The sequence below is a fragment of the Mandrillus leucophaeus genome, unplaced genomic scaffold (assembly GCF_000951045.1).
Source record: "Mandrillus leucophaeus isolate KB7577 unplaced genomic scaffold, Mleu.le_1.0 Scaffold374, whole genome shotgun sequence".
Classification (NCBI taxonomy): Eukaryota; Metazoa; Chordata; class Mammalia; order Primates; family Cercopithecidae; genus Mandrillus; species Mandrillus leucophaeus.
Genome location: NW_012103965.1, coordinates 2078106 through 2091985, shown reverse-complemented (window position 1 = coordinate 2091985; position 13880 = coordinate 2078106). Strand labels below are relative to the sequence as shown.

Sequence of the window (13880 nt, the reverse complement as noted above, 5' to 3'; positions counted from 1 at the left end):
AAAAAAAAAAAAAAAAAAAAAGATTCAGATGCTTTCTTCAGTATGCTAATTACATTTTTCAGCTCCAGAATTTCTGCTTCTTTTTAATTATTTCAATTTATTTGTTAAATTTTCCGATAGAATTCTGAATTCCTTCTTTCTGTTATCTTGAATTTCTTTGAGTTTCTTCAACATGGCTATTTTGAATTCTCTGAAAGGTCTCATAGTTCTGTTTCTCTAGGACTGGTCTCTGGTGGTTTCTTTCTTTTTTCTTTTTTTGAGACAGAGTTTCACTCTCGTTGCCCAGGCTGGAGCACAATGGCGTGATCTCAGCTCACCACAACCTCCACCTCCCAGGTTCAAACAATTCTCCTGCCTCAGCTTCTCCAGTAGTGGGATTACAGGCAGGCACCACCACACCCGGCAAATTTTGTATTTTTAGTAGAGACGGGGTTTCTCCATGTTGAGACTGGTCTCAAACTTCTGACCTCGGGTGATCCGCCCACCTCAACCTCCCAAACTGCTGGGATTACAGGTGTGAGCCACCGCGCCCGGCCGGTTTCTTTAGTTTATTTGGTGAGGCCATGTTTTCCTGGATGGTGCTGATGCTATAGATGTTCTTCAGTGTCTGGGCATTGAAGAGTTGGATATTATCAGAGTCTTCACTGTATGGGCTTGTTTGTACTCGTCCTTCTTGGGAAGGCTTTCCAGATATTTCAAAGGACTTCACTACTGTGATCTAAGCTGTATCTGCTTTAGGAGGCACCCCAAGCCCAGTAATGCTATGGTTCTTGCAGACTTATAGAGGTATCACCTTGGTGTTCTCGGGTAAGATCCAAGGAAAATCCCTGGATTACAGGCAGAAACTCTTGTTCTCTTCCCTTACATTCCTTAAACACACAAAGTCTCTCTCTGTGCTGAGCTGCCTGGAGCTGTGGGAGGGATTACCCCAAACCCAGTAACACCGTAGTTCTTTGAAGTTCTTACAGACTCTTAGAGGTACCACCTTGATGGTCAAGGACAGCACCTGGGAGAAATTCTCTGGATTACCGGGCAGAGACTCTTGTTCTCTTACCTTACTTTCTCTCAAACAAATGGAATTTCTCTCTCTGTTCTGAGCCACATAAAGTTGGGAGTGGAGTGACAGAAGTACCCCTGTGGCCACCACCACTATGACTGGACTGCGTTAGAGATGAAGCCAGCATAGCATTGGGTCTCACCCAAGACCTGCTGTAACCACTCCCTGGCTACTGCCTATGTTCACTGAAGGCCCTGGGGCTCTACAATTAGCAGGTGGCAAAGCTATCCAGGCATGTGTCCTTCCCTTCAGGGTGGCGAGTTCCCCCAGGCCCTGGGTAGGTCCAGAAGTATACTCCAGGAGTCATGGACTAGAGTAAAAAATCTCAGAAGTCTACATGGTGTTCTATTGTACTGCAGCTGAGCTGGCTCTCAAACCATAAGACACAGTCCTTCCTACTCTTCCCTTTTCTTTCCAAAAGGAGACTAGCCTCACTCTGTAGCCACCACCACCACAGGCCACAGGGAGTACTGCCAGGCTACCACCGATGTTTCCTTAAGGCCCAGGGGCTCTCAAGTCAGTGTGCGGTGAATGCTGTCTGGCCAGAGACTTACCCGTCAGGGCAGTGGGCTCTATTCTGGACCAGGGCAGGTCAGAAATGCCATTTAGGAGTCCAGTCCTGGAATCAGGAACCAACCCCAAAGGCCCACTTGGTGCTCTACCCCTCTATGGCCATGCTGGCACCTGAAGCCAACAAGTCTCAGAGGCTCACCCAAGGTCCTCAACGTAGTACCCGGGTATATCTGCTGGTTATTTAGGGCCCAAGGGCTCTTCAGTTAGAAGGTGATGAATACTGCCAGGACTAAGTCCTTCTCAGGGGCCTTATCCTTTCCGGCAGTTTATCTGCTCTTGGTCAGGACCTCCTAGTCCATCACACACATCTGAATAACTTTCAATCTGAAAGCAGTGAAGAAGGGATTAAGAGACCCTTTCATCCAGAGTCCCCTTTGTGACTATATACATTTTTTAATGTCTAACTCAGTGATATATGGTTTGGCTCTGTGTCCCCACCCAAATCTCATCTTGAATTGTACTCTGATCATTCCCACGTGTTGTGGTAGCGACCCAGTGGGAGATCACTGAATCATGGGGGTGGTTTCTCCCATACTGTTTTGTGGTAGTAAGTCTCATGAGATCTGCCGGTTTTATAAGGAGAAACCTCTTTTGCTTGTCTCTCTTTGCCTGCTACCATCCACATAAGATGTGTACTTGCTCCTCCTTGCCTTCCGCCATGATTGTGAGGGCTCCTCAGCTGTGTGGAACTGTTAGCCCAATAAATCTCTTTCTTTTGTAAATTGCCCAGTCTCAGGTATGTCTTTATCAGCAGCGTGTAAATGGACTAATATACTCAGCATCTAAGGTCCATATAGCAATCAATATGTGTGTCTGACACACCTTTACCTGTTTACAGGACCTTAGTACAGATCCTGATTTAGCCAAAATGTCCAAGAACATGTGCATTCAATTTCAGGGGATTCATGGATCCCTCCAGGTAGGATTGCTAGATAAAATACAGATGTTCAGTTAAATGTGAATTTCAGATGAACAACAAAGTTTTTTGTTGTTGTTGTTTTTTGAGACAGTGTGGCTCACTGCAGCCTCAACATCCTGGGCTCAAGTAATCCTCCTGTCTCAGCCTCCTGAGTAGCTAGGACTACAGGTGCACACCACCACACGTGGCTATTTTTAAATTTTTTTGCAGAGATGGGGGGCTTGCTATGTTGCCCAGGCTGGTTACAAATAAGTTTTTAGTATAAATATGTTCCCTGCAATATTTGCAGAGATAATAGATAATTATTCTTTTATGTGGGGCAGGGATCCTGAGCTTCAAAAGCACCAGTGTCTACTTAGTGATGAAGGATTTGCTGAATGAACTAATACACTTGAGTGACTCCGAAGGCATGAGCAAAACTATTGCATGGAACATACTTACATTTCAAAACCATTTGTTGGTTATATGACATTAAGATGTGACTGGGCATTTGTATTTTTTTACTTGCTAAATCTGCCAATCTGATCTTGAGGCCATCCACAGCTTTACTAGGTTCATAGATTATAGAACAAGCATTTATAAAGACTGAAAAAGATTAAGAGTGTTTGTTTATTTTTTTTGTGGAATTATTTAATCACTTAACCCCGAAGTAGCAGGTGAAGGGTAAACTGAAAGAACTCTTTCCACTTCTTTTAGCTCTAAATATCCACCAGGACATTATTATTATTGCTGTGTTCAGGACTCACATCGTTATACAGTGACTATGAGTTTGATAGTGTCACCAACCATTATGGCCAATAATTTCCATGTTAAATTCCTAGAACAGAAAGATGTTGCATCAAATTCTTGAAATCGCAGACTTAGGAAATTAAGTTACATAAACAGCAGATGTTCAGGCTGAGGAAGGAAAGAAGTTGATACAAGTACTCCCAATTATTCAACAATCCCTTGAAGCCACCACTGTAACTAAGGGAATTGAAACACCATTAAGTCCTATCACGGCCACCACTTAGCCTTTTTTCTCTTACTATTATTTGTAATTCCATAATCAAGCTAGTTTTCCTACTAAGTTCTAGGGCAGGAGTTTTCTTTTTTCGGAAATTTTATTTGGATAAAGAAACATGGTCAAAAAGTTAAAACGGTGCATGCAAACGGTTATACAAAGAAAAACAAGTCTCTTCTATCGTTACCCCTAGTTCCTGGACCGCGGGTTCTTAACTTGGGTTAGGAACTGCAGTCTAAGGATTTTTAGAGTAATGTGAATTTTCTCAATGCATAATTTTCAATGTGCAGATAATTTTGCTCGTTTGTGGGGAGAGGATCCAAACTTTTACCTGAGCCTTAAAAGGGTCCGTGATGCAGAGAACCTGCTGAAGTAACCGATGCGCCCGAGTGACTCGGAATGGGGGGTGCAGATATCCTGTAATAATTTGTCCCCGTGTGAAAAGTCTACCCCTATCCACTCCACTCCACTCCACTCCGGGGCCGCTTGGAAAGCACGCTCTCCGTGGGAGCAATCCAGCTCTTCCTAAGTTTTCCGCCTGCCGCATTCCTCCCCTCCGGCGCGTCGGCGTGCTTTTACGTCATGACGCCGCACACGCAGCCCCGCCCCTGCAGAGATCGGCGCTGGGACGGAACCCGGGTTCCTCTCAAACCCGGAATGTGAGGCTTTGGCCTGGCTGGCCCCTGTTTTGTGTCCCACTTTTTACTCGGGCCTGCGTCCGCTGCCGCCGTCCCTCAGTTTGCCCTCGGAGAAGGCAGGGCGGCCGTGCCTCCTGCCGTGCGCCCGCGTGGCTGCCACCGCCCCTCCGAATCCTCCGGGGCCGCAGAGGGGTTCGCTACGGAGGGAGGTGCGGGCCTTCGGGAGGAGGAGGCGGAGGAGGCGGAGGAGGAGGGAAGGAAGATGGCGGCCGTGGAACTAGAGTGGATCCCAGAGACTCTCTATAACACCGCCATCTCCGCTGTCGTGGACAACTACATCCGCTCCCGCCGAGACATCCGCTCCTTGCCCGAGAACATCCAGTTTGATGTTTACTACAAGGTATGCGCCGTGGGCCTCCTCTCTGCTCTCCTCCAGCAACCCCGGGGGCCGCACCCCCTTCCACGTCTGCGAACCCCCGCAGTTAACCCCTCACCCCTCGCAGCAGGCTTGCCTCCCGAAACGTCTGGTGTGGTGTCCGCGTTGCCAATGGAGAAGCACCCTATCTGCCCATGCCGTCTCTTAAGCTTTGGGGCATTGAAATCTTCCTGAGGAGTCTTGTCCCCTTTTGGTGTTCCCTTCTACACAGTGGGCCTCTTGGGTAGGCCTTTTGCGTGGACTTCCTCTGTCGCGCCCCTGTCCCATCTAGTCCTTTCCTTCTAGCCGGTATCTTCAAGATATTTTCCACCCTCTCCATCCAGTTAAGTGTCAGCATCAGCTGGACTTTTTTCCGTGCTCCTCCCCCGACCCCTTCCTACTTTCTCATCTCGCCGCCTTCCTTACCCGAGTGTTTTGGTGTTTTTGCTTCGTGTTCCTTCGTTTCTCCTTTCCCAATTGGGAAGGAGTTAGGGATTATTGGAAATGATCTGTGTGTTTTATTTGCATGTTCTTTAAAGCTTTGTTTTTTTGTGGGAGAGGAGGGGGTCTGTACTTGAAGTTGAATTAGGGATTTTGTGAAAATGGGAGTGCTGATCAACTGTTTGAAGAGGACAGGGAGAGATCTTTACTGAAAGAAAAAAATACTTTAGATTGTGTTCCTGTGTTTGAAAGTTGCAATCTTGCAGCATTCTTAAATCGCTCCCCCTCAAAAATCTGAACAGAAAGTCTCCCAAGCCACTCTCCAAGGAGTTTCAAGGGTAAGTGTCCTTAGTTGTGGACTATTTTTGCTGTGTTTTGAGAGTGTGGAGAACTTTATGGACTCAGAGCCTGCCTTTTTCTTTCCCCCACATTTGAATGTGAACACTGGATTTATTATTCAGCCCTCCTTGTCTTGAATCTGCGTCGATAACTCCTAAGTAGAATGTAATTTATTTTTTTGACCTTAAATACTTCCTCTTGATCTGTAAGTTGGCTGGAACAGTGTAAACTGACATTTTAACAAATGTGTATGTTCTTATGTATGTACGGTGTTTTATGGCAATTGGTTTATGGGGAAGATTGCCTGCTTTCTCCACCCCTAGAAAGTTTTTTTTTTTTCTCCCCAGAATTAGCAGTTGATGGACTGCATTCTACTAAATCCAGCTGCTTTGCACCAGTTCTAACAATTAAAGTGGGGTTTCCCCCCTAAATATTTGGAGAAGATTCATTTAGGTCATGCATATTATTATTTTGGATTTAGAGAAAAAGCTCCCTTTATTCCTAATCCCTTTGATACGTTGATTTACTTTTGTGTATATCTAAGGAAATTTTGTTCATTTAAGATACATTCCTCCCCAGGAAGGACAAATTAGATGTGTCTTTCTCAGCCTGGGAAACTGCAGCTTTGTGTGTGCTCTCTGTCCATTTTATTAAATCATATGTAATCTTGTACCGCGTATGCAATCTCTCAGAGGAAATCATTGGGAATGTCATCAAAGTATATTTACTAGTTGAATTGGCTCAGAATACTTGAATGTTTTTTAGTAACTTTCACTTCTAATTGCAGCTTTTCATTTGAAGATTATTAGTATGAACAGATGGTGGTTTTGTCAGAATTTCTGTTTCACATAGTTCACAGTTTTAATATTGCTCCTTTTTGGTACACTTTTACTTCTTATTGGGAGTATGGCATTGTGCTAAGATGAGGGAAGTGTTAAATATGTGCCTGTAACTGTGTTAAGTAGTTTTATGTGTTACCTTGTTTAATCTTCAGAATTAAACTGTGAAGTAGAGTACAGTATAACCCTGCTTTATTGGTGAGAAGGTTAAGTAATTTAATTAAAGTCTCAAACCTGATATTTAGTTTCTGAGTTCCTTGCTTTTTTACTTAGCTATCTATCTTAAGATAATGGATTATTTTAATGAAAGATATTATAACACTAATTTTTTTATTAGCCTCTGTAGAAGTAGAGTGAAAGTCAGTCCCAGGACTCTATTCTAGTCTTCAGTGGAGATAAAAGAATAAATTATTCTTTTTATTAAAATAAAAAAAAAATAGATGGGGTCTTGCTATTTTGCCCAGTCTGGTCTTGAACTTCTGGGCTCAAGCTATCCTCCTGCCTTAGTCTACTGATTAGCTGAGACTACAGGCATATGCCACTGCACCTGGCTTTTCTTCCTTTTGAACACTGTATTAGCATATACATATAAGAAACTTTTTTTGTGGAGACAGGATCTTACTCTGTTGCGCAGGCTGGAGTGCAGTGGTGATCATAGCTTACTGCAACCTTGAACCCCTGGGCTTAAGCAGTCTTTCCATCTCAGCCTCCTGAATAGCTGGGACTACAGGTGCATGCCACCCGTGCCTAGCTAATTTTTTGTATAGATGAGGTCTTGATATATTGCCCGGGCTGGAGAAACTTTTTAAAGCAATATAATTGCACACATAAATATAAGATACTCATCCCCTGCCCAACTTGTGAAAATTTTAGGAAGCTTACTGTTTACGATTTCCAATTTTCTGCACTTTAAAGCCAAGGAGAATTTCATAATTATACTTCTCTTGCAGTTCAAATTTCCATCAGTAGGCATAGTCATAGACAAAATGGTAGTATTTGTGGAATCGTAAATTTCCCTCTTCTGCTTGTTTGGTGTAGTACAGTATGACTGTGTTAATTTTTGTAATAGCTTCAGATAAAGGCACAATCATAAAGCATTAGGAGATGGGGTTATGAAATGAGTGGAAAGTAAGGAAGTAGGAATATTGACTGCTCCATAAGCAGGGAAGGGAGAGAATAGAAAGGGTAAAATATGAATTTTTTTTTTTTTTTAAAAGAATGGAAGACATTAGAATATACTTGTTGGCTGAATGGCAGAAACCAAGAGAGTGAGGTTGAATATCCAAGTGAGGTGGGAAATAAGTTTTGGAACAAGGTCCCTGAGCAGGAACATGAGTTGATGAGTCTTGCCTGTTTTTGGTCTTTCCTCCTTCACTGTGCATAAATTAAGGTATTATCCTTATATTGGAGTTGGGGAAAGAAATCTTCTAAAATCAGAATGAAAGAATTAAAGATATAAAGGCGCAGGGCTCACACCCATAATTCCAACACTTTGGAAAGCTGAAGCAGGAGGATCGCTTGAGCGCAGGAGTTCGAGACCAGCCTAGGCAACATAAGTGAGACCCCCGTCTCTACAAAAAGTAGAAAAAATTATCCAGGCATGGTGGTGCCTGCCTGTCATCCCAGCTACTCGGGAGGCTGAGGTGAGAGGGTTGCTTGAGACCGGGAGGTCAGAGCCTGAAGTGAGCTGTTATTGTGCCACTGCACTCCAGCCTGGGCAACAGAGGGAGAGCCTATCTCAAAACAAAACAAGTCATTAATATAGGTAAGTTTGTAAGAATGATTGTCATGAATGAGGAGGTGAGTTCATTTGCTTAGGGTAAGTGATAGGAGTGGTAGCTTTTATGTAGAAAGTCTAAACAGAAGTTGGGAATGTCTAGTGAGGTGTATGAGAAGGAAAGATGACTAAAAATATGTAAAACAATTGACAGTTCAATAAAAATCAGAACCCTACAAAATACAGTCATGTGTTGCTTAATGACAGGGATATGTTCTGAGAAACGCATTAGGTGATTTCATGCTTGTGGGAACATCAGAGAGTATACTTATACAAGCCTAGATGGTATAATCTACTACACACCTAGGTTATATGATAGCCTATTGCTTTTAGGCTACAAACTCGTACAGCATGTTACTTTACTGAGTACTGTCGGCAGTTGTAAGACGATAGTAAGTACTTGTGTATCTAAACCAGGGGTGTCCAATCTTTTGGCTTCCCTGGGCCGCATTGGAAGAAGATAAATTGTCTTGGGCCACACATAAAATACACTAACGATAGCTGATAAGCTGAGGAAAAAAAATCTCATAATGTTTTAAGAAAGTTAACGCATTTCTGTTGGGTTGCATTCAGAGATGTTCTGGGGACCAGGTGCGGTGTCTCATGCCTATAATCCCAGCTCTTAGGGAGACAGAGGTGGGAGGATAGCTTGAACACAGGAGTTCGAGGCCTCCCTGGGTGATAAAGTGAGACCCCATTCTTCACAAAAAGAAAAAAAAAACGTAACTCAAAGCTGACCTAGGCCACATGCGGCCCACTGGCTGTGCATTGGGCAAGCTTCATCTAAACATAGAAAAGGTACAGTACAAATACAGTATAAAAGATAAGAAATGGTACACCTGTATAGGGCACTTACTGTGAATGGAACTTTTAGAACTGGAAGTTGCTCTGGTAAGTCAGTGAGTGAGTGGTGAGTGAATGTGAAGGCCTGAGACATCACTGTACACTACTGTAGACGTTATAAACAGTGTATACTTAGTCTACTCTAAATTAATGTTAAAAAAATAAAGTAATTGGACTACAGTGTCACTAGGTAATAGGAACTTTTCAGCTCTAGTATAATCTTATGGGGCCACCTTTGTGTCTGCAGTCGGTTGTTGACTGAAACTTTATGTGGCATGTGATTGCAATGGCTTGGATTCTGAAGTTTTCTCTCCAAGGGCGTGCAACCATTTTGGTATAAAAGCTGATAAGATGAAGTGAAAGAATTGTAAGTCAGATGGAGTGATATATGCCTGTAGTCCCATCGTAGCTACCCAGGAATCTGAGGCAGGAAGATGGTTTGAGTCCAGAAGTTGGAGGTTGTAGTGTGCTAGCTGTGGTTGTGCCTGTGAATACTGCACTCCAGCCTGGGCAGCAAAATCATCTCTTAAAAGAAAATTCTAGAACTCTATACAGAGTGAAAGGAAATAGAGACGGGGCTGGGTTCTTATTCTAAAGAATGAAGTTTATGGCCAGGCGTGGTAGCTCATACCTGTAATCCCAACAGTTTGGGAGGTCAAGCCGGGAGGGTCTCTTGAGTCCAGGACTTCAAGACTGGCCAGGGCAATGTAGTGAGACTCTATCTCTAAAAAAAAAGAATGAAGTTTATGATCTTTTTATTTTAACTACTGAAGGTCTATTTTGTGTTTTTTCCAAATACAAAGTCTGCCATAGAGTTAAGCTTTGTCTGGGTGAAGTGTTTCAGTAGTATGTTCTATGTATAGGTTTCACTGTCTTAATGATTTTTTTTTTTTTTTTTTTTGAAACAGTCTTGCTCTGTTGCCTGGGCTGGAGTGCATAGGCACAATCTCAGCTCACTGCAACCTCTGCCTCCTGGGGTCAAGTGATTCTCCTGTCTCAGCTACCAAGTAGCTGGGATTATAGGTGCCTGCCATCACGCCCAGCTAATTTTTGAATTTTTAGTAGAGATGGGGTTTTATTACCTTGTTGGCCAGGCTGGTCTTGAACTCCTGAACTCGGGTGATCTTGGCCTCCCAAAGTGCTGGCATTACAGGAGTGAGCCACTGCACCCGGCCTCCTTAATGATTTTTTAAAAAATTAAAGTATTATGCTGAAAAGAAAAAAGAAAATAAAAATAAATACTATGCTGAAAACCATACTAATTAGGTTTTGATTTAGGATCAGACTTAATTTTTTATTTTTCTCTGTACATTTCAGTTGTATAGCTATATACAGCCTGAACCAACATTCAGTTTTCTGAGAATTTAAAAAAATTCACTGATGGCCAGGCATGGTGGCTCATGTCTGTAATCTCAGCACTTTGGGGGCCATGGTGGGAGGATTTTGCTTGAGTCCAGGAGTTTGAGACCAGCGTGGGCAACATAGTGAGATCCCATCTCTAAAAAAAAGAAAAAATTAGCCATGTGTAGTGTTGCATGCCTATAGTTGCAGCTACTCAGAAGGCTGAGGCAGGAAGATTGCTTGAGCCCAGGAGGCTGAGGTTGCAGTGAACTGTCATTGCACCAGCATACTCCAAACTGGGTGACAGGACGAGACCTTGTCTCAAAAAAAAAAAATTAAATTTGGCTACTAAAATTATAAAAGTGTCAGAATAAATTATTGGGTCAATATTTTGCAATGGGAAATGACCAGAATGTCTTCTTTAAAGAAATTGTTTTTCTTTCTTTTTTAAGACACAAGGCCTTCCTCTGTGTCCCAGGCTGTAGTGCAGTGGCATAATCATAGTTCACTGCAGCCTTTGAACTCCTGGCCCCAAGTGATCCTCCTGCCTCATCCTCCGTGCATGCTACCACACCTGGTTAATTAAAAAAAAAAATTTCTCCTTCCTGTAGAAGATAACAACAACAAAAAACACCTTAATTTTTTTTTTTTTTTTTGGTAGAGACTGACTGTATCTCACTTTGTTGCCCAAGCTGGTCTTGAACCTTAGCCTCAGGCAGTCTTCCCACCTCAGCCCCGCAAAGTGCTGGCATTACAGGTGTGAGTAACTGTGCCCAGCCTAAAAAATTATTTTTAAGGTAATGTACAAATTATGAAAATGTCAAACACTATAAAAATAAGTGGCCAGGAGCGGTGGCTCATGCCTGTAATCCCAGCACTTTGGGAGACCAAGGCAGGAGGAGGATTGCTTGAGCCCAAGAGTTCGAGACCAGCCTTGACAACATAGGGAGACACTGTCTTTACCAGAAAAAAAAAAAAAATTATTCAGGCAGGGTGGTACATGCCTGTGGTCCCAGTTGCTTGGGAGGCTGAGGTGGAAGGATCATTTGAAGCTTGTGAAGTTGAGGCCACTCAATGAGCTGTGATTGTGCCACTGCACACTAGCCTGGGCAACACAGCGAGAACTCTCAAAGGAAAAAAAGTAATGTAAAAATAATTTTAAAATCTATCTTTACCTCTTGTCTTATCTTGCCAACACTGTAATGCCATCTTGGCATGAAGAAGGCATTTCTAGGAATGAAACCAAAACCCAGAAGGAAAAAAAAGAAATTGTTGTGTTGGAATGCATTAGAAAGTAGAGCCAGGAGCAGTGGCTCACTCCTGTAATCTGAGAACTTTAGGAGGCCAAGGTGGGAGGATGGCTTGAGCCTAAGAGTTTTAGATCTGCCTGGGCAGCATAGGGAGACCCCGTCTCTACAAAAAAATTAAAAATTATTCAGGCGTGGTGGCACATGCCTGTGGTCCCAGCTGCTCAGGCGGATCGCTTGGGCCTGGGAGGTTCGAGGCTGCAGTGAGTGATTATCATGACACTGCACTCTCAGCTTCCGGAATGAGACACTGTCTCACACACACACACACACAAAAAGGTTGGGCATGGTAGCTCATGTCTGTAATCCCAGCACTTTGAGAGGCCGAGACAGGCAGATTGCTTAAGCCTAGGAATTCAAGACTAGCCTGGGTAATATGGCAAAATGGTGTCTCTACCAAAAACAATAAAAAATTAGCCAGGCATGGCGACATACACCTGTAGTGCCAGTTACTTGGAAGAATTGCTTGAGCCTAGGATGCGGAGGTTGTGGTGAGCCAAGATCATGCTACTGCACTGCAGACAGATTGAGACTGTCTCCAAAAAAAAAAAAAATTGTAAGCACACTTTAAAAAAACACTATGCAAATGACAGCATTTGACAGATGAAGGGCATGTTTTCTAATACAGAAAGATCTAATACTAATCAGTTTGAAAAAGGCAACTAAGGCAACTAATTCATGTCCCAAAAACCAGCTTACAGAAGAGGAAATATGAATGGCTAATGAACATTAAAGGATACTCAATTGAAATACAAATTCAAATGCAAGATGAAGCCAGATGCAAGGTAATCATGATGATGATGAAAGAAAATCTGGAGGAATTAAACTTAATTGTTACCTAGCTATAACAATTAAGGTAATATGGTATTGCAAATAGACCAATGGACCAAAATGAACAGTCCAGAAACAGACTGGCACATATACTATAACCCGTGTTATGATAAAAGTGACATGGCACTATGATAGGAAAAGGAAAGTCAAATCAATGGTATTGGTTAATTAATTTCTGTATCAGGGAAGAAAGTATCTTGACTTTACCTCACACCACACACAAAAGTCATTTCCAGATAAATTGCTGATCTAAATGTGAAAAAAGTGTTTTAGAAAAAAAGTTTCATGTCAGCAAAGATTAATTTGGATCTCAAAGTGGTTAAATATAAAGGAAGTGTGATAAATTGGTGCTATATTAAGAGCAAGAACACCTCATCAAAAGATATCATTAAGCAAGTGAAGAGTCAAGCCACAGAGTGGGAGAAGATATTTGCAGTACCTGTATCTGACAAAGGACTCCTTGTACACTAAAGAACTGTACATTAATAGCAGAGAAAAGGCTGGGCGCAGTGGTTCATGCCTGTAATCCCAGCACTTTGAGAGGCTGAGGCAGGTGGATCACCTGAGGTCAGGAGTTCGAGACCAGCCTGGCCAACATGATGAAACCCCATCTCCACTAAAAATAAAAAAATTAGCCAGGCATAGTGACAGGCACTTGTAATCCCAGCTACTTGGGAGTCTGAGGCAGGAGAATTGCTTGAACCCGGGAGACGGAGGTTGCAGCGAGCTGAGATCGTGCCATTGCACTCCAGGCTGGGCGACACAGCAAGACTGTGTTGCAAAAAAAAAAAAAAACAAAAAAACAAAAAAAAAAACCGCAGAGAAAAATACTCAGTTTTTTGTTTGCTTGTTTGAAGAGAATTTGAATAGCATCCCAAAAGAAAATACTCAAAAGGCCAAACATTTAGAAAGCAACTCAACCTTATTTTGTCTTCAGAGAAGTACTGTTTTACTGTACACCCATCACAGTGACTCAGTGAAAATGTTATGAAGGATATGGAGAAATAAAAAACTCTCATACGTTGTTAATGGGAATGTAAGTTGATATGCCATTTTGGAAAAGTAGCATTATGTACTAAAACTGAACATAAACATGCGCTGTAACCCAGTAGTGCTTCTTCAAGATATATGCACTTATGAATGTTCATAGCACTGCTATTCATAATAGCCCAAAGGTGGAAACTGTCAAATACCCATCAATAGAAGAATATTAATAAAGAGTGGGATAATCATATAGTTGAATATTACACAATGAAAATGAACAACAACTACTTTAAATAGTAATATGAATGAATCTTGCAGATGATACTAAGTGAAATAAACCAGTCACAGGAATGTGTGCCAGAGGTTCCTAAACTTTTTCCCTTTATGGTTCATGGCAACCCCAGGCCAAAAGAAATACCTAACAGTTCTGTTTATTAAGTAGTTAGATCCAAAAAACTTCATATTATTTATGTCCTAACAACTTAAGATCTGTTTTTTAAAATGCACAAAAATTGAAGAAAAAAACTTTCATTCTTAGACAACCGCCTTAACTAATGGGATGTTTGTGTGTTG

General features: G+C 42.2%; 1 protein-coding gene across 3 annotated transcripts in view; it reads left to right on the top strand.

Annotated features, from left to right (window-relative positions):
- The first annotated feature begins 4144 nt into the window (after positions 1 to 4144).
- APPBP2 (amyloid beta precursor protein (cytoplasmic tail) binding protein 2) overlaps positions 4145 to 13880 on the top strand; it is an 84979-nt gene continuing 75243 nt past the window's right edge. For 2 of the 3 annotated variants that reach the window (XM_011990245.1, XM_011990242.1), the window contains exon 1: positions 4145 to 4590. In XM_011990245.1, coding sequence (XP_011845635.1) covers positions 4577 to 4590 — 14 coding nt within the window. In that variant the 5' untranslated portion in view covers positions 4145 to 4576. The remainder of the gene's footprint in view (positions 4591 to 13880) is intronic. The other variant, XM_011990244.1, reaches the window with a different exon arrangement.